At 40.1% G+C, this 26,343-nt stretch overlaps 1 protein-coding gene across 1 annotated transcript; it reads left to right on the top strand.

Moving 5' to 3' along the window:
• Positions 1 to 25,557, top strand: CMTM6 (CKLF like MARVEL transmembrane domain containing 6). The gene is made up of 4 exons (XM_003895220.4): positions 1 to 604; positions 11,884 to 12,060; positions 18,840 to 18,938; positions 22,766 to 25,557. The coding sequence occupies exons 1-4, from the start codon at positions 467 to 469 to the stop codon at positions 22,901 to 22,903; spliced, it is 552 nt and encodes a 183-aa protein (XP_003895269.1). The 5' UTR covers positions 1 to 466; the 3' UTR covers positions 22,904 to 25,557.
• Positions 25,558 to 26,343: the final 786 nt, after the last annotated feature.

Raw genomic sequence — 26,343 nt, 5'->3', positions numbered from 1 at the left:
ACATCACACTATTTTCACGTCACTTATCACTATCTGAAATTACTATTCATCTGTTTTCTTGTTTATTGTCTGTCTCTGTTACTAGGGATCCTGTGATTTTGGGTGGTACTTGGCTGTCACCCAAGCACCTAGAACGGGGTTCACTACACGCTGAAAGTACGCAAAAATATTACGTGAATGAACGAATGTCAGGATGAAAGATGGAGGGAGGTGAGAAACCCATCAAAGGCTCACAGAAAGAACTCAATCCTTGGATGAAAATAGGAAGAATCCCAAGCGCTAACAGGCAAGTTTGCTGAGAGGGGAGCGGGCGGGCCGAGGGCGGGGGCGGGAAGGGGCGGAGTCGGGCGGAAGAAGGGGAAGAGGCCCAGGAAGTGACGGCCGCCTCCCCGCTACCGGGGACTTCTGGAGTCCGAGAAGTCAGCGGTCCCGTTGCTGCGGCCGCCGTGCTCACCGGCCCGAGGCAATGGAGAACGGAGCGGTGTACAGCCCCACTACGGAGGAGGACCCGGGCCCCGCCAGAGGCCCCCGGAGCGGCCTCGCTGCCTACTTCTTCCTGGATCGGCTCCCGGGGCCCCGGCGCGTTCTCAAGGGTTTGCAGCTGGTGAGTCCGCGGTCGGGGAGGGCGAGCCCAGGCCGGGGAGCGGGGTCTGGCCTGGGCTTGGGAGGCCGCCGAGCTGCTTCGTTTCAGCTTGGTTGTTCAGTAAGAGGCGGTTTCCACACCTCTAGTTCCTTTCCTCTCCGCCTGGGGAGGGGGGCGTTACCCTCCGCCCTTCCGCCGGGCGGCCCCCAGGCCCGCGGCGCTCCCCATCGGGATCCCACGACCTGGGGCCACCCAGTATTAGGCGGGCTCAGGAAATGCGTCGGAGACCCAAGTCAGCCACTTCAGCATCTTTCGCTCATCCTCTGTGGCGACTTTCCTCTCTTCTCTCTGCTGCTACTCTGCATTATCGCCCACAGTGCCTGCATTTAGACTGTGAAGCGCTTTGTGTTTATCTTTCTCTGGCTCTTGCGGTTTTCCTGCGGCGAGCCCATAGGGGCAGCTTAACTTGCTGGACAAAGTCCTGCGATACCACGCGTGGCATTGAGATGTGTGTGTGTGTCCAGTAAATTGTCTTCTAAAAGTTTTATATTGACTGGAAAATAATTATTTCAAAATTGAGCAATATGGATTCTAAGTGGAAAGTCGAAAGGACAGCTTTTTGTGAGTGTGTGCGGAGAGCAGACCTAGGACATGGTACGCATCTTTCCGTTTTATTGAGTTTATTTTAAGCAGTTAAAGTACCATAAACCTATTAGTGAAAACATCAAAGCATCTTTGGGATTTAAATTATTCACTTTACAGTCGTGTTGCGCTCCTGTGTACTGTTTCAACCACTGATGAGCAACATTTTCTGCAATAGAACCAGTTTAGGAAAAATCCGAATGCTTACAATGTTTATGAGTTTTGTTTTGTCTTACTTTGTTTTGTTTTTTAACCATTCTACGTAAAAATTAGCTCATTGGTTTCCTTGGAAATAAATTCTTACAACTCAAATGACCAGAAGTTAAATTCTTAGAACTCAGGTGACCTACTTTTATTGAATAGAAAAACAGAAGTCGGAAAATCGGCTGTTTAGCGATCAAAACGATCACATCTGCTGAGGACTGGGAAGTCATTTGAAAGCAAGGGATAATGCCGCCTATGGAACCCAGTAGGTAGTTCCACACTGGCCACCTTTAATTTATTACGAGGCATCCGGGGCTCTTCCCTGCCACTGTTCCTTTGCATAAGCTGTTCCTTCTACCTTCTTCCTTCTGCTCTTCTCTTGTCAGCTGTCACATGATTTTTAGGTATTAGCTGTATTTCTCTGCAGTAAAGCTAAAATTTTCTACGTGAATAGTAGAACTCTTTAGAACAGAAAAGAATATTCATCTGAAGCTTTTTTTTTTTTTTTTGAGACGGAGTCTTGCTCTGTCGCCCAGGCTAGAGAGCAGTGGCGCAATCTCGGCTCACTGAAACCGCCTCCCCGGTTCAAGCAATTCTCGTGCCGGGTAGATGGGACTACAGGCACGCACCACCATGCCCGGCTGAATTTTTTTTTTTTTCTCCCTGTATTTTTCATAGAGACGGGGTTGATCAGGCTGGTCTCAAACTCCTGACTTCAGGTGATTTTCGCTCCCCGGGCCTCCCAAAGTGCTCGGATTACAGGCGTAAGCCACTGCGCCCAGCCCATCTGAAGCATTCTTGGTGCTCAAAAAAATCATCTGTATTGGTTTGCTGCCCACAAAATCTCCTGTTTTCAGTTGCCTTTATTTTTTTTCTTTCTAATAAAAAGTGGCAAAGCTAAAGTAAATTTTCTCATTACCTTCTTATAGTTTAGTAAACTGTAGTTTCGTATCTTTGGACTAGAACATAATCAGTTTCCTTCCTTATTGCTATTATAGAAGAAAACATGGAACAACCAGAAATGGTTGTGGTAAATGTTATACTTGGACACAGAGAAGATGAATTTGCCTTAAAAGATCGTTAGATTGTATTTGTTCTCCATGATTCATAAGAAGAAATGGAAAAAGAATAAAAACTAGTATCTGTTTATGAAATCTATTTGTTTGTTTATGGGGAGATTGTCATGTTCAAGAATGCCTTTAATATGGAGATTTAAAAGTACTTTTTCATTATTGCCTTTCACTTTGATGGTTGTCTTTTTGTTCCTGGTTTGTCTGTTTTGATAATGTCTTATCTCTTCACAGTAACAGTATATTACAGGAATTATCCACCAAGTCCCAAGAAAGATACATATGAAGTCAGTAAAAGTTGTCTTCCAGCCTGGGGCTATAGGCAAGGCCGTAACTCACATTCTTCCTTTAGATAGATTGGTTGTTTTACTTTAGATGTTTAATTTTTTAAAAAAACTGAACAGAATTGGGAGCTCCAGTAAGGAAACAACTGTAATGGAGACACCCATAATCAGAAGAGGAGGTGTTTTAACAAGGGACCTGCAAACCCTGTGAAATTTTATTCAAAATATTGTACACTTATATGTTTGAGTATATTATTTTGGACCCATAAATCTTAACAGGATTTATAAGATCCTACAAGAGAAAAGAAGCTTGCTCTGAAACTTAAAAACCAGACACTGTATATACTTAGGAAATTCTTACATTAGAGTCTTCGGAGGTTGAATTGGATTACCTCTGAGGTTCTTTCCACTCTTAAAAATTTTTTTTTCAAACCTCTGAGACTCCATGGGGTTTGCTATTACAGAACTGAACATTGAAGGGATAGAGAGTGGAGCCTGTATACAGAGGAGATTAGAGATAAAAGAACGTAGCTTCTCTGTCTCTTGAAGTTACATAGCTGTGTCTACCATTCAGATATGACCTGAATTTTTTTAAAACCCTGAGCATCCCCTAACTACCATTCACCCTTCCAGAGCTTAAGAAGAAATGCTCAGTTGAGAATTCAGTATAAGGAGTTACTGGAGTCCTAACTGTATGCAGTTTTTCAGTTTATACTATCCTTAGATTTGTCCATATGTTCATGTTTTATTTTGTGAATTTTTTTGAGGGAGTTTTTGTTTTAAGGGGAGAATTGACGTTTGGTAGCCTAATTGCTTGCTGGATACGCTGGTGCAGTGACCTAAATATGTGTAATTTTCTGTGCAACAAGCTCCACATTGTGTCCGTGCAGTCAGTTGACTGTCCTGATAGCTGCACAGTACTGGGATTCTAGTCGCTCATCTGGCAAGCAGTTTTAGAAATCACCAGTGATTTTTCAATTTATTACATTATAAATGTTACCCTATAAGTACCAAGAAACAAATTACTTAGAAGCATTTCTTATATTAATGCTCTTTTCATTATTTAAATATGAAAACTGATGTGTAGTAAATTGAAATGTTCTATTTTTACCTTGAGGAAGATTCATAATGTCAGCAAATTATATCTTTGAACGTTTGTAAGAGTAAATATTTGCCTAAGGCAAGGGAGGCCTGGACTGTTTCTTCAGACCAATGGATTTTTAAATTTGAACTTTACTTACAACTACAAGGTTTTTATTTTTTTTTTATTTTTATTTTTTTTTGAGACGGAGTCTCGCTCTGTCACCCGGGCTGGAGTGCAGTGGCCGGATCTCAGCTCACTGCAAGCTCCGCTTCCCAGGTTCACGCCATTCTCCTGCCTCAGCCTCCTGAGTAGCTGGGACTACAGGCGCCCGCCACCTCGCCCGGCTAGTTTTTGTATTTTTTTTTTAGTAGAGACGGGGTTTCACCGTGTTAGCCAGGATGGTCTCGATCTCTTGACCTCGTGATCCGCCCGTCTCGGCCTCCCAAAGTGCTGGGATTACAGGCTTGAGCCACCGCGCCTGGCCACAACTACAAGGTTTTTAATAGTAAAGTTCATTAATTTATAATTCATATCATTTTGTAGCTGGAGCCTTATAATTAATGACAGACATTTAAAAGTTCTTTTTATAAAATATAAGTAGTAGACTGTTAAGTTAATGGAGAATTCATATTTAATATAGTGACCATTTTAAGGAACACTTGAAATTTCAGAAAAGGTAGTGAAACTAAGGCTGGGTGCGGTGGCTCATGCCTATAATCCCAGCACTTTGGGAGGCCAAGGTGAGCAGATCACAAGGTTAGGAGATCGAGACCATCCTGGCCAACATGGTGAAACCCCGTCTCTTCTAAAAATACAAAAATTAGCTGGGTGTTGTGGTGTGCGCCTGTAATCCCAGCTACTCAGGAGGCTGAGGCAGGAGGTGGAGACTGCAGTGAGCTGAGATCGTGCCACTGCACTCCATCCTGGCAACAGGAAAAAGAAAGGTAGTGAAAAAAAAAAAAAAGGAAAAAGAAAGGGTAGTGCAACTGAAATGGAGAGACAGATGCAGGATAGTAATTATCCAGTGTTTAAATAACCAGAGCTGTAAGATCATCTTTTAGTCACTGAGACTTCCCAAATCTGTTGATGCTAGCAAATTGTTTTTAATGTATGATTTAATATATTAAGAGAAATATACAGAACTGTGGGTTTAACTTCACAAAGCCAGTCTTACAGGGAAAACCTACACAAACATACATACTCGTAAAAGGAATTTAACAAACGTTTCATGGGGAGAGGAAGTACAGAGTGGGAGTCAGAGACTTGGGTTCTTGTCTGTGCGGAGCTAACTTGGGGCTTAACTGTCAGTAACTTAATTCCATCTTTGTAAACATGACGGTGGGAGACTATGCCCTCTAAGGGCCCTCCTGACATTAAAAGCTTGATAATTCCCTTAATTATATTTGGGTAAAATTTTATGTCATTAAAAGGAGTTACATTGGGTATACAGTTGTTAGGTACTTAGCTTAATATTCAGTAAGCAATATTTAGTGTGATGACTTCATGCTATTGAGAACAAAACTGTTTACCAAAAAATAATAATTGAGCCTTTTTACTTCTGGGTTACATTTACTATGAACTTCTTAGCTAATTCAGTGACATTTTTCTCTCTTCCTATTCTTGACCACTTTGGCATTTAATGCTGGTGACCACTCATTTCTCGAAATTCTTCCTTCAACTTTTACACTTTTTTTTTTTTTTCAAGACGAAGCCTAGCTCTGTCACCCAAGCTGGAGTGCAGTGGCACAGTCTCAGCTCACTGCAACCTCTGCCTCCTGGGTTCAAGCAATTCTCCTGCCTCAGTCTCCTGAGTAGCTGGGACTATAGGCGTGCACCACCATGCCCAGCTAATTTCTGTATTTTTGGTAGAGACAGAGTTTCATTATGTTGGCCAGGCTGGTCTCAAACTCCTGACCTCGTTATCCACCCGCCTTGACCTCCCAAAGTGCTGAGATTACAGGCGTGAGCCACCACGCCCGGGCAACCTTTACTCTTTTTTCTTTTTAATACAAAAAAGTGTCTGCTGGCCGGGTGCGGTGGCTCACGCCTGTAATCCCAGCACTTTGGGAGGCAGAGGCGGGCGGATCACAAGGTCGGCAGATCGAGACCATCCTGACTAACACGGTGAAACCCCGTCTTTACTAAAAATACAAAAAGTTAGCTGGACATAGTGGCAGGCGCCTGTAGTCCCAGCTACTGGGAAGGCTGAGGCAGGAGAATGGTGTGAACCCGGGAGGCGGAGCTTGCAGTGAGCCAAGATTGCGCCACTGCACTACAGCCTGGGTGACAGAGCAAGACTCCGTCTCAAAAAAAAAAAAGGTATCTGCTTACCAAAAAAAAAAAAAAAAATCAACTAAAAATATTAAAACCACTTTCCTACCCCTCATACTGCCAGGTGTCACAGTGTGATAATAGTTTGGAGTATGTTTACTTGGTGCTTTTTAAGGAGTTTTCTTTTTTCTTTTTAAAATAACACTTCCTGTGGCTTGCTTATCCTCTGTTAGTTGCTCTTTTCCCTCCTATACTCGAACTGTAGAATTCCTTTAGGCCCTACCCAATCCTCTGTTCCTCCTGTTTTCTAACCTACTAAACCAGGCAGGCGTTCCCTGCTGCCTTTATCCAGACATCCATATTCCCTTGCATGATCATCACACAGCCACACCCAACTCCTAAACCATTTTTTTCTTCATCCCCATCCAGTTAGGTCAGTTGCCTTATTATCATTTTTGGATTTACTATGCAAATTCTTGCCCTTATGAATATGTTTTTTTTTCATCCTCCACCTAGAATTAGAATGTCATCTGTCTCTCCAGGTTCTGTGTGTGTCTCTACCTGGTTTGAGTCCTGCTTTTCCACTCATTCTTCTCCAGCTCCTTAGAACATTTTCTTGAGATTTTCTAACCTACATATAATGAATGCTCAGTTAATGTGGTATAAAATGTGTGGTTAGTATTGTTTCTTGTACACTGAGCTTATTACTCCATCATTACATCGTCCTGTACATAGAACAGTGTTGGAGTGTTGCTAATTCAAGTACACTTTGAACTAGCAATTGTATAATGCTGTGGGAGCTTATAGAGGAAGGTTAGTAGCCTCAGAGATGGGTAGTCAGATAATTTTTTTTCTTTTTTTTTTTTGGTGGAGACGGGGTTTCACCATGTTGCTTAGGCTGGTCTCAAACTCCTGAGCCCAAGCAATCCTCCCGCCTTGGCCTCCCAAAGTGCTGGGATTACAGGTGTGACCCATCACACCTGGCCAACAGAATTTCATATTGACTATAGCTTGTAGTGCCAATTTCTTGGCCTTTAACTTGAGATGGGAACTAGTAAATGTCCAAACCTTTTTTTTTTTTTTTTGAGATAGTCTCGCTCTGTCACCCAGGCTGGAGTGCAGTAGCGCCATCTTGGCTCACTGTAACCTCCACCTCCTGGGTTCAAGCAATTCTCATGCTTCAGCCACCCAAGTAGCTGGGATTACAGGCATATGCCACCACGCCCAGCTAATTTTTGTATTTTTAGTAGAGACGGGGTTTTGCCGTGTTGGCCAGGCTGATTTTGAACCAGGTTGGCCAGAAGGACTCAAGTGATCTGCCCGCCTTGGCCTCCCAAAGTGCTGGGATTATAGGTGTGAGCCACTATGCCCTGCCAGATGTCCATACTTAATATTGTACTCCTTCATTCTCTTAAGATGTCCAGGCAGAATGCCTCTTACTGTTGCTCTGAGGCAATAGGTCAGTAAGGTCAGTAAGAATGACACCTGTTAATGCATTTGGAATAGGACTTGTAATGACTTGAGACTGACTGCTTCCGGACAAGCTGGATCCCATCCTTTTTTTTTTTTTTTTTTACCGAGAATAGACAAGCAGCCTGTGTCTGTCCTACAGATAACATTTTATTGCCATATAGCCTTCACACATGAGTGTGCCTAGTAATCTAATTGTAACATGAATGGTTCAACTATTCCCAGACCCTAATTAGAGTTTTAGGCTGGTATCTTCTCTCAGTTAATTGACTTTTATACACCTGAGGCATATTTTGTAAATTTCTCAGAGAGAAACTTTCAAAACTTGGACAAGATTTAACATAGAGGCAAGAAAAAGGCAAGTGAAATGTCAGATATTTAGTATTTTATTAGACCATAGTCATGTTAGAACTCATCCTGTAATTCTGATTATAGGAGACTAAGGAAGTGTCTTTACACAGTGGCCTTCTGGGATTTGTCTTGGTGTTGTCACTGTATATCCTGTGGTGTAATGATTGGGAGCGCCTTACCTAACACCTGTCTGAAGGAAGTTGTTTGGGACATGCTGGGCTATTTCATGCTTCACTAACTTACAGGAAATCAGAGGGATATCTATTTTTTTTCTTTTATATAAATTCTTTGCTGTTGTGGGGATATATACATTTTGTGTAACCAGTAGGAGGGAGAGGAAATCCCTTAAAGGTTTGGATACCAGTACAGATTTGAATTTTTTTTTAACTTTTTATTTTGAAATAATTATTGATTCACAGGAAATTGCAAAAAAAAAAAAAAAAGAATACAGGGAGGTCCCATGCACTCATTTGTATGTGCATGTGTGTGTAATTCTGTGTAATTTTATCACATGGATAGCTTTCTATAATCACCACCACAGTCAAGATACAGAACTGTGCCATCAGCACAGGCTTCCCTGTGCTACCCCTTTGTAGCCACACCTTTCCCCTTTCTCTTGGCTGCCACTAATTTGTTAGCAATCATTATTTTTTTTATTCTAAGAATGGGCTGTGAATGGAATCATACAATATGTAACTTTTTGAGATTGGATTTTTTTTTTTTAATTTTGAATAATTCTCTGGAGATTCATCTAGGACATGACATATATCAAGTTTGCTCCTTTTTATTGCTAATATTCCATGGTATGGATGTACACAGTTTTAACCATTGGACATCTGGGATGTTTCTAGTTTGGGGCTACTATGAATAAAATTGTTATAAACATTCATGTACCGGTTTTTGTACAAATGTTAAGTTTTCATTTCTCTGAGATAGATGCCTAAGAGTTCTGCTACTGGGTCATATGGTAGATATATGCTTAGTTTTTAAACAGTTCAGCTATGCCGAACTCTTGTTCAGGATGGCTGTACCCTTGACTCTTTTTGATGAAAATGTTTTGTAGGATAAGGTATTTTCTATTACTATGAAATGTATCTGTTGATTTTGGTAACAATCTTCTTGCCATTAACCTGTCTGGTTGCTTCTACTGGCCTGACTGGTGTGAGAAGGGAATTCCCTTTAGCCTCTGACTTAGGTCATCAGTCGTTTTGATGGTTTTGGCCCTCAGCAGGAAATTCCCTCAGCTTCCACAAAACCCACACAAACTGCCCAAGCAAAATATTCTTCTTCACTCTCTTCCCTTCTATTTCTAGAGAAGAGTTAGCCCCAAACCTGAGCCCTGAATCCTATCTTTAGGGAGCCATTTTTCTTTTCTTTTCTTTTTTTTTTTTTGAGACGGAGTCTCGCTCTGTCGCCCAGGCTGGAGTGCAGTGGCCGGATCTCAGCTCACTGCAAGCTCCGCCTCCCGAGTTCACGCCATTCTCCTGCCTCAGCCTCCCGAGTAGCTGGGACTACAGGCGCCCGCCACCTCGCCCGGCTAATTTTTTTTTGTATTTTTTTAGTAGAGACGGGGTTTCACCGAGTTAGCCAGGATGGTCTCGATTTCCTGACCTCGTGATCCGCCCGTCTCGGCCTCCCAAAGTGCTGGGATTACAGGCGTGAGCCACCGCGCCCGGCCTAGGGAGCCATTTTTCTACCTCTGTCTTTAGATCGACCCATCTTAGTGGTTTCTGCGTAAGTATTTAAACATGCTCAGTTCTCCCCCATGTTGAAATTCCCTTCTCTTTGACCTCATCCACTACTGTCCTATCTGGCCATTCTTTCCGAGCCACACTTACTGCCTATGCTGTCTCTCTTTCACTGCCTTACCCTCCCCTTATTTCCCAATACACAGTATTGTCATCGAGCTTCTCTCCCTGACTACCCTGGAACTTTTCTTGCTGATGTCACTGGTAACCTTCTTATAGCTCAATCTAAGGTAGGTGTTTCAGTGTTGTTCTTACTTGACCTCTAAGTAGCATTTAGCACTCTTGATTACTTGTGTGTTTGTGCATGTGTGTGTGTAAATAGTTTTTTCTTGGTTACTGCCCCTTTGATTGCTGCTCCTGGTTGTCCTTTGCTGGTTTCTTCCCCTCTGCATATCCTAGAAATCTTCAGATTCCTCAGATTTCCACATAAGGCTATCTTTCCTCCTTTGGGTCATCTCACCCTCCCACTCTGCTGCCTCCCACATCTTTATCTGCATGTTAGACCTCTCCTTTGAGCTCCAGACCATATATTCATTTGCTTTCCAACTACATCTTCACCTAACTCTTCCACAGACCACCTCAATCACAGCACGTTTAAAACTGTATTCTTTCCCCAGCATCCTTGCCTTTTAAAAAGAAAAAAACCTGACTCTTTCTTCAGTGAGGACCAGTATGTTAGTATCACATACACAGCAGTTGGAAGTAGTTAAAACCCACTTGCGTGTAATTGAGTTGCCAAGTTAACCAGAGTTAACATTCTCCACTCACCATACCAAGCGTCCTGACCTCACACCGGTCACCCACAGCCTGCCATGGCCAGTAGGCGTCTCATTAGCACACCCGAACTCCTGCTTCTGTTATCAGTTGAGTTGTGTTGTTCCCATACTGGTTTATGCTAACTATACTTTTATGGCCATACAGTTAAATACTACAAAGCTAAAACTGAGTGTGAAAAGGAATTGTTTTTTTGAAACTAAATTGAATGCTTTGGAAAGACTGAAAGATAAGTTACTAAAATATTTATCTGCCATGGAATTAAGGAAGAGCAAGGCAACTGTAAAAGGCTGGGAAAACTAGTCTGACTCTAGAAAGATTCTGAACTCTGTTTCTCAAGTGTTTATGATGTCACTTCACTTCAGATAACATCAGTCTGGAAGTGGTGGTCCATAGATGATGAAAGTGAGTTATTCAGAAAATGTGGAATTCCAGTCAGCAGACCCATAGAGAAAAAACTGACTCCAAAAGATTGTTAATAAATGTGCATTTTTAAGTTAAAATGTTTAAGGTACATATGTGTTATCTTATGTTCCGTATTATTTGTACGCATCTTCTCTGATACGAGCTTTTGCATCCTGTGCGATAAGAGCTTCTGCTGCATCTCTCAGTGATTGCCACTCTTCTCCATTGCTGCTCTCTACTCGCTATTGTTTGCCCTGATTTCCTACATAAGTTTCCCAGTTGGATGTCCACCCCAAGGTTTGCCTTACCTCTGGTGCCTTCTCCATATTGTAGCCAGTGAGAACTACTGAAAGCATAAACCTGATCATTGTCAACCTTTACTTTAAAACCCTTAAAATCCAGACTCTTTGATTAATGAGGACATTTAGATCCGGCCTCAGCTTACCTCTCTAGCCTCATATAATAATTTTTGTGCTGCCGTTCTCTTCCCTCAAACTCTATACTTGAGCCGTGTTGATTTGACTCACTTTGGCAGTTCAGTTGGAGGTCAAGGTGTGTGTTGTCTGTATGTTGGGTCAAGGGGCAGGTGCCATGCTCTCATTTCTGAGTCTTTCTATGTACTGCTTCTCTGCTGGGAATTTCTTTCCTTAATCTTTCATCCCCCAAACTGACTCTGTTCTTCAGGTCTCAACTTTCTCCTTCAGGAAGCCTTTCCTGACCCCAAAATTGAGCTTCTCTCCTATGTGCTTTTATAACAATATTATATATTTCCCTTGTTCTGGCATTAGTACATGATGGGTTAATTCTTTATTTACCTGTATTTCCTTCAAATCGGCCAAACTGTAAGTTCTGTGTAGATGAGGTTTATTCATTAATCTTGTTTGCCATAGTCTCCTCATTGTAAATATTCGAGTAAATGTATTATTCAGAAACAGCTTTCTAAATACTGTAGGTTCTCTGAAAAACACTTAAGTGAAATGTTTTTCTTCATTTGTAGTTGCTGTCTCTGCTGGCCTTCATCTGTGAAGAAGTTGTATCACAATGTACTTTGTGTGGAGGACTTTATTTTTTTGAGTTTGTAAGCTGCAGTGCCTTTCTTCTGAGTCTCCTTATACTGATTGTGTATTGCACTCCATTTTACGAGAGAGTTGATACTACAAAAGTAAAATCATCGGTAAGCATGAGAAAATATCATCCCCATATTAAGAGCATAGCTATTTTGTAATCTGGCATAGTTTTATTGTTTAAAGCAGTAATGTTTTCAAAACTCAGCAACGTGAAAAGACAGTATCCCTTGTTCCAACTCGCTCTGCTTCTAAGCATCTCTGTTTTTTCCTACCGAGGGGATGATAGAGAGGGAAAGTGAAATTAGAGTGAGAGTGACAGACACTGCCAATAGTTTACAGTTATTGGTAGTTTAATGTAATTCACATTCGACTTAAAAAAAGCCTAGGATTTTGTCACTTCTGATTTCTCACTTTTGAGTGTCACTCATTGGTTCTACAGTTATTAATTGTGTGCCTTTATTACATGCCAGGCATTTATATGCTAGACACTGGAGATAGAGTAATGAACTAATGTGAAATATTTCTGGAGCTTTAAAATAAAACATTTAAAGCTTAAAGCTTCAGTGATCAGGGAAAATAAAGCAACATGTAATTCTTTCTATATTTTGTTTTAATGGTATTATGGAAAGTTGTCTGTGAGTGAATTAAGAATGCATTTGTTGAATTTATTCATACATTTTCTTATAAAAATAAAAACTACTTAAGAGTCTTATTTTTTACAAAATTAGAAATGCTTAACTTTTTAACACTTAGTATGCTGACCTGATAAGGTTTTTTGTTTTGTTTTGTTTTTGAGATGGTGTCTCACTCTGTTGCCCAGGCTGGAGTGCAGTGGTATGATCTCAGCTCACTGCAGCCTCCGCCTCCCAGGCTCAAGCAATCCTTCCACCTTAGCCTCCCCAGTACCTGGGACTATAGGTTTGTACCACCACACGTGGCTAATCCTTATATTTTTTGTAGAGACGGGGTTTTGCCTTGTCGCCCAGGCTGGTCTCAAACTCCTGGACTCAAGTGATCCACCCACCTCGGCTTCCCAAAAGTGCTGGGATTACAAGCGTGAGCCACCATGCCTGGCCCTGACCCTATGTTTTTGAGTATAGTTGAATGTGTGAGATGACACATGAAATAATTTTTATTTATTTATTTTTGAGATGGAGTCTTGCTCTGTCGCCCAGGCTGGAGGGCAGTGGCACAATCTCGGCTCACTGCAACCTCCGCCTCCCGGGTTCAAGGGATTCTTCTGCCTCTGCCTCCCAAGTAGCTGGGATTACAGGTGTACACCCGTCTAATTTTTGTATTTTTAGTAGAGATGGAGTTTCACCATCTTGGCCAGGCTGGTCTTGAACTCCTGACCTCGTGATCCACCCACCTTGGCCAACCAAAGTGTTAGGATTACAGGCATGAGCCACTGCACCTGGCGAAATAATTTATATAGTTACTGAATTTAACAATTGAGCAATTTACTTCTTTAGTAGCATTTGAGTTGTCAGTAGTAGTTTGTGAAGAGTTGTACGTGTCAGGGTTGGCAAAATAATGTACATTTTTGAGGGAAGGGATTATGGTAGATTTTGAACTTTTTTTTTTTTTCTTTTTGAGATAGAGTCTTGCTCTTGTTGCCCAGACTGGAGTGCAATGGCAGGATCTCGGCTCATTGCAACCTCTGCCTCCTGGGTTCAAGCAATTCTCCTGCCTCAGCCTCCTGAGTAACTGGGATTATAGGCACCTGCCATGGCTAATTTTTGTACTTTTAGTAGAGAAGGGGTTTCGCCATGTTGGCCAGGCTGGTCTTGAACTCCTGACCTCAGGTGATCCACCTGCCTTGGCCTCCCAAAGTGCTGGGATTATAGGCATGAGCCACCGCAGCCAGCTTTTTTTTTTTTTTTGAGACAGGTCTCCCTCTTTTGACCAGGCTGGAGTGCAGTGGCATGATCACGGCTCACTGTAGCCTTGATCTCCTAGTCTCAAGCAATACTTGTGCCTCAGCCTTCTGAGTAGCTGGGGAGTAGCTGTGACTACAGGCGTGTGCCACCACGCCCAGCTACTTTTTTTGATTTTTTTTAGCCATGAGATCTTGCTATGTTGCCTAGGCTGGCTTTGACCTCCTGGGGTCAAGCAGTCCTCCTGCCTTGGCCTTCCAAAGTACTGGGCTTAGAAGCGTGAACCTATGCCTGGCCCGATTTTGAGCTCTTACAAATAAGAAATAACAGTATAAAAACAAACCAGTAAGAATCTATTATTTTAGATTAATAAGAAGCAAGCATTAAATTATATATTGATTATACACCTAAGATAGTTACTTTTTCTGTATAACCTTTTGTACCTCTTGAATTTTGTGCTATAGGAATCTATTACCTTTTTATAAAAATACATTCTAAGTTAAAAAATAGACTGGAGTGGTGGCTCACACCTGTAATCCCAGCACTTTTGGAAGCTGAGGCAGGAGGAGCACTTGAGGCCAGGAGTTCAAGAGCAGCCCGGGTAACATAGTGAGACCCCATCTGTACAAAAAAAGGAAAAAATTAGCTGGGCATGGTGATGTGTGCTTGTAGTCCTAGCTACGCAGGAGGCTGAGACAGGAGGATCACTTGAACCCAGTAGGTCAAGGCTGCTGCTGTGCATTATAAATCACACCATTGCACTCCATCCTGGTGACAGAGTGAGACCCTGTCTCAAAAATAAATAAAAAAAAGTTTATACCAAACAGTTAAAAATTAACTTTGAAAAACAAGTAGAATCTGAACCAAATCTATCAAGCATTTTATGAGCACACATACACAGTTCTTGGTGTAGTCAGTATGTGACCATTCTGTCATCTGGGCTGGTAATACAGGTAGCTGCTGTCAGCATGGATGTACTGTGTGCCAATTACTTTATGTGCTGTGATTTAGAATCCTTACACCTTATGCTCCATTTCTCTTTGAGGAAACTTAGGTTCAGGGTGATTAAGGAACTTGCCCAAAGTTAACACAGCTAGGATGGAAAATAAACTGGATTTGAACTCAAGGCAAGCGCTTACACTACACTCTGTGACCGAGGCAGCCTTTTTTTTTTTTTTTTTTAATTTTTTATTTCACTTTCAGTTCCGGGATACATGTGCAGAACGTGCAGGTTTGTTACATAGGTATACATCTGCCATGGTGGTTTGCTGCACCCATCAACCTATCATGCTAGGTTTTAAGCCCCGCATGCATTAGGTATTTATTCTAATGCTCTCCCTCCCCTTGCCCGCCACCCCTGGACAGGCCCTGGTATGTGATGTTCCCCTCCCTGTGTCCATGTGTTCTCACTGTTCAACTCCCACTTATGAGTGAGAACATGCGGTGTTTGGTTTTTTTGTTCCTGTGTTAGTTTGCTAGGAGCAGAATCCTATTAGAACCAATGCCCTACCATCTTGAGGTGCTGTCATGGCTAATACCATCACTATAGGAATCTCTATGACAATGACAACAGGACTCTTTTTTTTTTTATGAAATGTGTATTAAGAGGATACAGATACTCCTTAGAATTTTTGTTAATTATATTTGTAGTCTTTGGACATTTTCTTTTTTACAGATGAATATACCCTAAGATTTGGACAAGGGAAAAGTTCTCAAGTATCTGAGCTGGTTGATTTATAGTTTGAATGTGTAAATATAAATATATATATAGACACACACACACCAAATTCTGACTGGAAAAATTTATATTAAAAAAATTAAAAGTTGAAATCATTTTGGGCCGGGCGCGGTGTCTCAAGCCTGTAATCCCAGCACTTTGGGAGGCTGAGACAGGCAGATCACGAGGTCAGGAGATCGAGACCAGCCTGGCTAACACAGTGAAACCCATCTCTATCAAAAAAATACAAAAAACTAGGGGTGAAGTGGCGGGCGCCTGTAGTCCCAGCTACTCGGGAGGCTGAGGCAGGAGAATGGCGTAGACCCGGGAGGCGGAGCTTGCAGTGAGTTGAGATCCGGCCACTGCACTCCAGCCTGGGCGACAGAGTGAGACTCTGTCTCAAAAAAAACAAAAAACAAAAAACAAAAAAAACAAACAAAAAAAGAAATCATTTTGTCATTTCTTATCTCAACAGTGAAACAACATCACCATGAAAATATTTTTAGAAATGTTTAGTTTTTATTTTAATGCTGCATCTGTAATGTTTAAAGCACACTGATCATTTTGACAAGAAATGGTGTTATAATATTGTCCAGTTTAGTATCATTTTAACAAGAAACAACACTGTAATATTGACCAGTATAGTATAATGGTGTAACCTGAAAAAAGTAAAACACTTATTATATCAAACTTGAGCATTTAAAAAGTCATTTTAGAGTAAATACTAGTTTAAAAATACTGAGAAAAAAGAAAAATTAGTCCTTTCATCCTAAAGTAGCTTTTGTATTATTTTGCTGTATTCCTTTCAAGTCTTTTGTTTCTATTTGTAGGTGATTTTTAATCATAATTTAAATGATTTGTAATCATAGAACATATATTCTACTTTTTACCTAATACCATAAGGATTTCATGTTTGTTTGCATGGTTTAAAAATCACTTTTTACTGTCTGCATATTAATACACTTAGATTTTAAATATTTTTTCATGCAAGAGAGGTTTTCTGTTTTAGAGGAGTGTGTTTTGAGTGTGTGGTACTGGTGGTGCCTAGAGAGGAATAACTTTTTTTTTTTTTTTGAGAAGATGTCTTGCTCTGTCGCCAGACTGGAGTGAAGTGGCGCAATAGGAGCTCACTGCATCCTCCACTTCCTGGGTTCAAACGATTCTCTGCTTCAGCATCCCAAATAGCTGGGATTACAGGCGTGTGCCACCACGCCCGGCTAATTTTTGTACTTTTAGTAGAGACGGGGTTTCGCCATATTGGCCAGGCTGATCTCAAACTCCTGACCTTAGGTGATCCGCCCACCTCGGCCTCCCAAAGGAATAATATTTTTTAAGAGAATGTTTTCTATCCCATGCCATTGCAGTCACAGTCTATTAGGAACAACAGTAGCCAACATTTTTGAGACATTTACATTTACTAGTGGTATATAGCTCAACATTTACATTTACTAGTGGTATAGCTCAGATTTGAACTCAGGTAGACTGGCTCTAGAACCCATGTTTGTTGAACACTGCATTATTGTCTCAAAATGATTGTCTTACTTCAATTAACTTGAATGTATTCTAAATATTAGTAAATATAATTTTATATTTATATGCAATAAATTTGAAATAACCAAAGGAATTAAAAAATAAAGTACTACAAGGAAACACCTTTTAGAAGCAGAGAAAACCTCTTTTTTTTTTTTTTCTTTTTTGAGACAAAGTTTCGTTCTTGTGCCCCAGGCTGGAGTACAATGGTGCGATCTCGGCTCACTGCAACTTCTGCCTCCCAGGTTTAAGTGATTCTCCTGCCTCAGCCTCCCAAGTAGCTAGGATTACAAGCACCCACCACCACACCCATCTAATTTTTGCATTTTTAATAGAGACGGGGTTTGACCATGTTGGCCAGGGTGTTCTCGAACTCCTGACCTCAGGTGATCCACCCGCCTCAGCCTCCCAAAGTGCTGGGATTACAGGCGTGAACCACTGTGCCTGGCAAGAAAACCTCTTAACATTTTTTATAAATGTTAAGTGAGTGATTGACAGTTTAGGAATTTTGTGTTAAATAGTTTTATTGATTTTTTTTTTTTTTTTGAGACAGAGCTCTGTTACCCAGGCTGGAGTGCAGTGGTGTGACCTCGGCTCATTGCAACCTCCGCCTCCTGGGTTTGAGTGATTCTCCTGCCTCAGCCTCCAGAGCAGCTGGGACTACAGGTGTCCGCTACCATGCCCGGCTATTTTTTTTTTTTTGGTATTTTTAGTAGAGACAGGGTTTCACCATGTTGGTCAGGCTGGTCTCGAACTCCTGACCTCATGATCCGCCTGCCTCAGCCTCCCAAAGTGCTGGGATTACAGCTGGGAGCCACCGTGCCCGGCCAGTTTTATTGGTATTAGGTTTAGTGGAGTTTGCAGTTCAGAAAATTCAAAAAGTATCAGACTTTGGAGTGGCTATCATTTTACCAAGTTTCCCTTTCTGAATCAAGTATATATGTCATTACTGTTTTCAGTTGGCATATGAGAGCCTTGTGAGATAATGCCTGAGAGAGCACTTGGAAACCCATGAAACATCTCATGATTGTAAGCTGCATTATGATGATATATGGAAGTTTTATGTAGTAGATAAGCTCATCGTACAGGCTCACTGTGGATTACCCACTTGGAACAGTTGAAGGCAATATGTTATTCCAGAAAGCTTAAGTGTCTAAAAAACACACTCTTGGCATACTTCTATCTAATAATGGGTGGTTTTTAAAATTCTTTCTTTTAGAAAGTGCTTTCAAAGCATTGGAATATTCTCAGAGATGTCATCCTACCATAAAATACTTTGAAAGGAAAGACAAATGCTTTTTTGCTGGAAGCAAGATGGAATTGTAATAAGTGCTTTGGCTTAGATAATTGTATTATGACCCAGAGAAAAAGAGGCACACACAAACACTTGTACACACGCACACGAGATCTTTTCCGGGACTGTGTTTTTTTTTTTTTTTTTTGAGACTGGATAACAAAAAACGTCCCAATTAGCTGGGACTACAGGCTCATGCCACCTCTCCTGGCATAGGGTGCTGTTGTTATTAAAAGATTATCTTGTAATGTGTTCTCTCAATATGCCCAGCCCAGTGTGGGTACTGTTTATTTTACACAGTATTTATTGAATGCCAGGCTTATTGAAAAGTTAGAAGTTTGGGTATGTAAGTTTGGATTGTATCAAGAAAAACAAACGGCCAGAGCTTTTTAAAGTTAAAAATGAAAAAGTTCATTTCCATGAATCTAACTGTATTGTATTCCTTTTGTGTTTTGTATGTATGCATAGGATTTTTATATTACTTTGGGAACAGGATGTGTGTTTTTGTTGGCATCCATCATTTTTGTTTCCACACATGACAGGACTTCAGCTGAAATTGCTGCTATTGTAAGTACCTTGTATCTTTAAGATTGCTTATTTTTGTTTCCTTAGAAATATGGACTTTGGAGAGTACTTGACAAGTTATACAGTATGTTAGAGTTGTTTTTCTTTTAACTTATTTTTTAGTGTAATTTTGAATAGAAGACCTTAAAGCAAATCAGCATGATAGCCTTTGAAACCTAGAGCCTATAGAATTTGACGAATTTTGTTTAAAAAAAATCTACTTACTCCACATATCAATGTGTTATTGCTAATGGAAGTGGTAAAATTGACTTTATTTTATATTTCTCCACTTTCAGTACAATAAATGCACACCTGCATGCCAGGTGCTATTCTAGGTATGGAGAATATATGGGAGATATGATTCAGAGGCTCAGCCTAGAAAAGGAGACGGAAAAGTAAAATTGTAATGGAGTTTGTTACATGAACCAATAGAAGTTGTTCTGAGACTGGGTGCTGTGGCTCAGGCTTATAATCCCAGCACTTTGGGAGGCCAAGGTGAGAGACTCACTTGAAGCCAGGAGTTCAAGACCAGCCTGGGCAAGCAACATAGTGAGACCTCATCTCTACAAGAAGAAAAAAAAATTAATAATAAAAAAGTTGGTCTAGACAGCAGTTTTCAGTGGGTTATACATACCCTTAAAGGTTCACCAGGACTTTTCAAGGAGTACGAGGCAGAGATAGTTTTGAGGAAATTAATTTCCAGCTTTTTAATCTCCATATGTAATCTTTTTTAAAACTAGTATGTCTGAGAATTTATCTCTGGTGAAGGAGTCTCACCAACTCTTTTCCACCTTCCCATTCACAGTCGCCACCCACCTTGCCCCCTCAAAAAGAAAAAATACTTGCGTGTCCTGAATCTTGCTGCATTAGTTCCTTCTTACACTGCTATATAGAAATACCTGAGACTGGGTAACGAATAAAGAAAAGAGGTTTAATTGCCTCATGGTTCTGACAGCTCTACAGGAAACATAGCAGGGGAGGTCTCAGGAAACTTACAGTCATGGCAGAAGGCAAGGCAGAAGCAGGCACATCTTACGTGGCCAGAGCAGGAGGAAGAGAGAGAGTGGGGAGGTGCTTCGCACTTTTAAACAACCAGATCTTTCAATAACTCACTATTACAAGAACACCACCAAAGGGGAAATCTGCTCCCATGATCCTATCACTTCCAACTAGGCCTCACCCCCAACATTGGGGATTACAATTTAACATGACAATTGGCTGGGGACACAGACCCAAACCATATCACTTACTGTGGTGGATTACCTGAGTTGTAAAACAAAACCCTTGGGTATAACAAAGAGACCGTTGAAAATAAAGATCCAATTTTTATCCGAAATTCTTGGGGCCAGAATTTTTTTTTAGAATTCAGAATATTCTGGATTTTAGAAAGGTAGTGCTGTACATATCCTATATTACACAACACCCATTTGAGGGCCTGGGACAGTACCCTCTCATCTAACATTGGTTTATCTGAAGTAAAACATACGAATATTTATAGTAAAAGGGATAAGAAAAGACTGTAAATAGTCTTACTTCGTTCGTGTCAATTTTGAGCCAAGTGAATCATGAAAACCTTGAGTTAATGTAGTTCTTTGGGTTTCGGAATTGTAAATCAAGGATCATGGCCTTGGACTGGTGCCAGTGCTGTGAACTTGAATGACTAGCAACTGGACAACAAATTGTCTTGCAAGTCAGCTGGTTTCCAACTAATACTTTGTTTTTAACAAAATTGAAGTTAGGCCGGGCGTGGTGGCTCACGCCTGTAATCCCAGCACTTTGGGAGGTCAAGGTGGGCGGATCACGAGGTCAGGAGTTTGAGACCACCTTGGTCAACATAGTGAAACCTTGTCTCTACTACAAAAATTAGCCGGGCGTGGTGGCGGGCGCCTGTAGTCCCAGCTACTCAAGAGGCTGAGGCAGGAGAATCGCCTGAACCTGGGAGGCAGAGGTTGCAGTGAGCCAAGATTGTGCCACTGCACTCCAGCCTAAGTGACAGAGTGAGACTCTATCTCAAAAAACAAAAAAAACCCCAAAAATTGAAGTTGTAATTAATAGAGTTGTCAGCTAATACATCATTAGAACTGCTTTTTGTGATAGAAAACTCAAAAGGAGTTCAGAGAATTGCATGGCTATATTTACCTATTCATGTGACAACAGTTTCGTAGCACTTACATGTGTAAAAACAAAACATAGAAATAAAATTAACACTGAATCTTGATTCATTCTAGCAATAAGCAGTATTTATTCATGGGTACATAAACCAATAGAAGAGAAAAATCAAAGTTTTAATAGGGCTTTATGGTTAATTTCAGTTTAGAATCATTTTTGTTGCAGAGGAGTATGAGATGGTGATAAATAAAATTATGAGTATAAAAATACATTACTATAAAATTCTGTGGGGAAAGTGAAATGAAGTTGAGGAACAATTGAGTTCCAGTGAAAAAAATTTACAGCTATAAAAAAAAAAATTGGATGTTAATTAGATGATGTATTAGACTGTCCCAGTATTTATATTTCACTGGGTATATTTAGTAGTGACTGGTAGTTTAAAAAGCCGATATTTATAATATGCTGGACATTACCTTTTGTAACTATTTAAATTATGAAAAGTTTTACAGACGTAAATGCATGAGGAAGTCCTTTTTGTTTTTTAAATTCAGAAGTGTGTAACCAAAAGAGCTCGTAGATGGCTTGTCTGGAGTATATAGTATAGAGGGCTTTCTATGGACTGGAGCTCTTTGAGGCAATCAGAGACAGCTTCAAAAACAAGGGTGACATTTGGTCTGAGTTTGATGCATTTAAGAAGACTGCCAGGAAAATAAGGGGATAAATGCCATCAAGTCAAAAATAAAGACTCCAGAGGGAAAAAGACTTGGCTTTTGTGGCGGGGGATGGGAGGGTGGGAGGCCTTGATAATTAAATTTACATCGGATATGTTGGGGATATCTGGGGGAATTAATGAATTTGGAGCTCAGCTTACTTTGTGGTAAAATGAGGTGGGATGCATATTCTGTAGAAGGGGGAGGACAGGTCAGGAGGCTGCAACAGACTGTAAGAGAATGTTATGAATAAAAATTGTGGAGATAGAGAGTATTAGATTTGGAAGAGACTTTAGCCATCACCTACATCAATTTTCTCTTTTCTACAGAGCACTTATTTGGCCCCCATATCCTTAAGGGTTTTGCTAGTGGAGAAGCTAAATTTGAAGCAGACGCATGGTCTTCTGTCTCTTGATAGAATTCTCAGAATGTTTGATCATATTTTAGAAGAGAACAATTGAGGAAGTGACTTAAGGAAGAGGAAGTAGGTAGTGGCGTCGTGCCACTGTGTCATTGCAATGTGACAACTGGAACGTGTATTTTATTTAAGTAACTTAATGGTATCTTCAAAATGGAATTTCTGTTTTGATATTAATAACTTTTTTCATTTTCACCTAGACTGAGTTGCCTAGTCACATTTCCTTATCACATCTGTGGGTCAATCTAACAATGCAAATATTCTTGTGTTCTGTATCATTTTTTAGGATTTAATGTTTATCTGTTAACCCTAGTTTCATATATTAGCCCTCCACATATAAACATGCACACATAAGGCAGAACATTAGTACTTTGTGGGACTTCCGACTGATAGCCATTATTCTGGAAGTTTTTCTAACTTCTTTCCATTTTTTGATGACTTAAAAAAATTTTTTTTTAACATTAAAGAGTAGTTGTGTATAAGATAAAATTCATAAACATCTTGCTTATATGAAACACTGTCCAAGCCAAGTAGGAAATGTAAGATTATATTCCAAAATTCCTCCTATAACCTTTCCTCATTTTTTTCCTCAGGTGTTTGGATTTTTAGCAAGTTTTATGTTCCTACTTGACTTTGCCATTATGCTGTATGAAAAACGACAGGAGTCCCAGCTGAGAAAACCTGAAAATACCACTAGGGCTGAAGCCCTCACTGAACCACTTAATGCCTAAAGACTCTGGGGAGCACATGTTAACTAAGGTAGTGACTCTGCACTGTGGTGCTTGAGCCCTGGCAGAAGCTCTTGTAAAATCTGTGTAATTGTTTAAACCACTTCTTTCGGAGAGCAAGAGGAAGGTCAAGTAGGCAGTTTTATCAATATTGTGTCAGCCACCACAAATTAGGCCAGCTAAGTTAAAAAATTAAAAAAAAAATAACGATTGAAACTTATCTCAAATGGAGATTTTGGTGGGAGGAGGAGAGAACAATTGTTTTTTAAATCACACAACTCAAAGGTTGATAAATGATTCTGTCATTCTGTTACAGGTCATTCTTTTACTAGGCTTAGCTTCCAAGTGATGCTTTGTAGCTGTATAAACGTGATTATATTCATCTACTTAGAAACTGTTTTATTTTTAAATTAATTTGCTTAGCTGTTTGTTTTGATGCTTAGATTATGTTTTGTTAATGGGAATTTAACATATTTAAGAAACCAATATTTAAAATGTTGGTCTAGGTTTTTTTCCTTAACATATATTACCGGGCTTCACTGTATTTCACTCAGCCTTAAATTTTACAATATTTTTGGATAACTGTTATTAATTCTTTCTGAGACCTTGGTATAGCCTATAAAATGTATGGAGATGTTGGTATTTTGTGTGTATAGAAGCAACAATATCAGCAACTTCATGTTTATACTTCACCTTGGTTGTTGATGTCAAGTGAGAGATTGTTTTGTAACACATAAAAAAATGGAAGAAACTGATACCACACCTAAGGACCAAAGATAAGAAAGACTTTTTGCCCAAAACAGTGAAAGTAATTATAAAAACAAGCTTTGACCACTTACCAAGTATCTGAAGAGATGAGTTCATACTGTGATTTAGAAAGTGGTTCAATTCCCCTGTTGGCATATGATTATTTTTACTAAAATTAATACAGCTCTGTGGGTCTTCCTTAGTGTTTTCTTTGAAGCCAGTCTGTTTTTTTAGGACCCCAGCCTTTCGTTTTTCATCATTCGAGATGCCTCTTTTCTGTCTCCTTATCAGATGGAAATGGAACTATGTGCTGCTGCTTCATCTAGCAGAGGTTGGCCTCTGGCTCTGACGCTTACTTTTTGTCAGTTGTCTTTAGGTGGTCCTGACTCTTGGGCCCTTTTAATTGTGAATACTGTGTAGCAGGATCTTGAGAGTCCTTGTTCTTACATAGGCATTGGTCTAGTTTGTCTTTGGCAAGGAACATCTTAAGAAAGTAAATATCCAGGGAACCCTGCCCAGACTAATACTGTTGGTGGCATAAAGGAGAATCAAGCCATTCTCAAGAAATAACTTCATAACCAGAATTGTCTGTTGGCTAGCAGCTGTCACAGGTAGGCAGGACGCTTGGGATATGACCTTTCTGTCCAGGTAGTTCACAGACTAGACCTTTCTTATCCTCCTCCTGGAGTTTTGACCTCGGACTCTAGTGTTAAGATGATGAGCCCATACATCAGGTCCTTCTGCACTTTGGTAGAAGTCTCCCAGGGTAGGTTTCCTATATTTGAAACAGTGGAATCATGTTTCCAGGGATAAAGTTGAATGACCTCATCCTTTTTTTTTGTTTCTCATCTGCCATTTGTGTGTCGTAGATGGGTTTTAGTTGCATGAATGTGGCTAATGTGGTTCTCAGAAATTGGTCAGTATGGCCTGACATAGCTTCTGCTCTGTCTTACTGACTCAGTACCTTTAGGATTTGTGTCAGAGTTTGGATACTAGTGTTAGTGGTAATGTCACCACTATTTAGTTGGGAGATAATGAAACCAATCATGGATGCTGTTTTTATTGGGCATGTCATCTAAGAAAGGAGAAATAGCTGAGTCTTGGGTCTAAGAATAAGGACTGATTCAGAAAACTAGTTTATGATAGGTCGACTAGAGTTTCACATCAAACCGTACCATTGTGATTTTTAATGTCATCTAGACCTATCTAAAATTCAGAGCATATCATCTGGCCTTCCTCAGGGTCACCACCCATGCATTGGGCTTAGTCAAGATTGACAGATACATTCTCAGCTGGCCTGACATACAAAACATCTTGTCATTGAGCTGAAGTTCTGCTTGTTCTGAGGTTTCACCTCCATGTGTTTCATTGGTACAAAAATGGATCTCTTAGTTGGTCACTTAATTCTTTCTTTTTCAGAAAGATAGTCTGTTCACTGGTAGATTTGGTCACTCTTAGAGTCTTCCTTCACATTGTTTTTTATGGGACCCATGAATGGTTAGCCTTTCTTTTCTATTGTAGCAGGAAATAGGAGTAAAAAGACCATTGTAGTAAATACGTTCAAGGGGAACTTGGGACCAGAAACCACTGTTACGTACAAAAAATGGCAAACTCAATAAACTCAAATTTAAAATAATTTTTAAATTAATAGTTATGATACATTTAATTTTATATTTTATACAAATAGATTGCTTAGAATGGTTCTCAAGAATTATAAGGGAAATGAACTCAGTACAAAAATTTTATAATTACTCTACTTATGTTTTGTTTGGGGGCTGGGAAATGTATTTTTACATTGTTTATAGCCAATCATTTTTATATTTGTCAATTTAAATCTTATGGGTCTTTTTTATCTGTCTTGATGTCAAATTTTATAGTCTTTTAAAATAAATCCATTTAATTAAAATGTTCATACCTTTGTAAGTGTTCATTACAGAAGTGTGATGTTTAAATGAAACGCTGTGTCTGTAGTTGTGGGAGCTGCTGCACAATCTTGTTGAGTGCCCATGTAGAATACGAGATTTTGGATCTATCTAGGGTAGAAAAGAAAACCATTTCCCTGGGCTGTCTCTCTTGTTGGAAAGTTAGAATACACATTTAAACAACATTTTCAGGGAACCACAGAGGAAGACTTACAAATGCCTTTAAATACTTCCAAAGAAGCAATTTAGACTCTGTCACATTTCTAGATGTAGCTAACAATGCTAAAAACAAAATAGGCACATTCTGTTAGGAACTGTTCAATGATTGGGAAAATGTGAAGCAAAACTAGGGTGGTTTCTGGTAAAACTACAGCTATTTGTGTAGTTTGCGAAATTCCTGCCTCCACCCTCTATGAGAATAACAGGATCTTTATAGTCATCAAGAACTCACCAGGATTTGTACATTCTTCAGAGTTTAGAGTTTTGTTTTGATAAAGAGCATTGTATCAATATGCAATAAGTTGCAAGGAGCAGAAAATCTAATTAAATGTGTCTTAAACAGTAAGAAAAACTTATTTCACAAGACATCTGGGTAGGGCAATTCCACATTGGTAAATTCAGTGGATAAATTATTCTACAAGTACAGTAATGTGTGTCATAGAAATTGATATAATAAAAGGGGGAGGCTGGGCGCAGTGGCTCACGCCTGTAATCCCAGCACTTTGGGAGGCTGAGGCAGGTGGATCACCTGAGGTCAGGAGTTCGAAACCAGCG

Source organism: Papio anubis, chromosome 2 (assembly GCF_008728515.1).
Source record: "Papio anubis isolate 15944 chromosome 2, Panubis1.0, whole genome shotgun sequence".
NCBI lineage: Eukaryota > Metazoa > Chordata > Mammalia > Primates > Cercopithecidae > Papio > Papio anubis.
This window is presented reverse-complemented; position numbering and strand designations above follow the sequence as displayed.

Bases quoted from the DNA above. Each gene is read 5' to 3' on its own strand.
- CMTM6 (XM_003895220.4), top strand. From the start codon at position 467: ATGGAGAACGGAGCGGTGTACAGCCCCACTACGGAGGAGGACCCGGGC. The intron at 12,061-18,839 runs GTAAGCATGAGA...ATGTATGCATAG, and splicing joins CTACAAAAGTAAAATCATCG to GATTTTTATATTACTTTGGG. The intron at 18,939-22,765 runs GTAAGTACCTTG...TTTTTTCCTCAG, and splicing joins CAGCTGAAATTGCTGCTATT to GTGTTTGGATTTTTAGCAAG.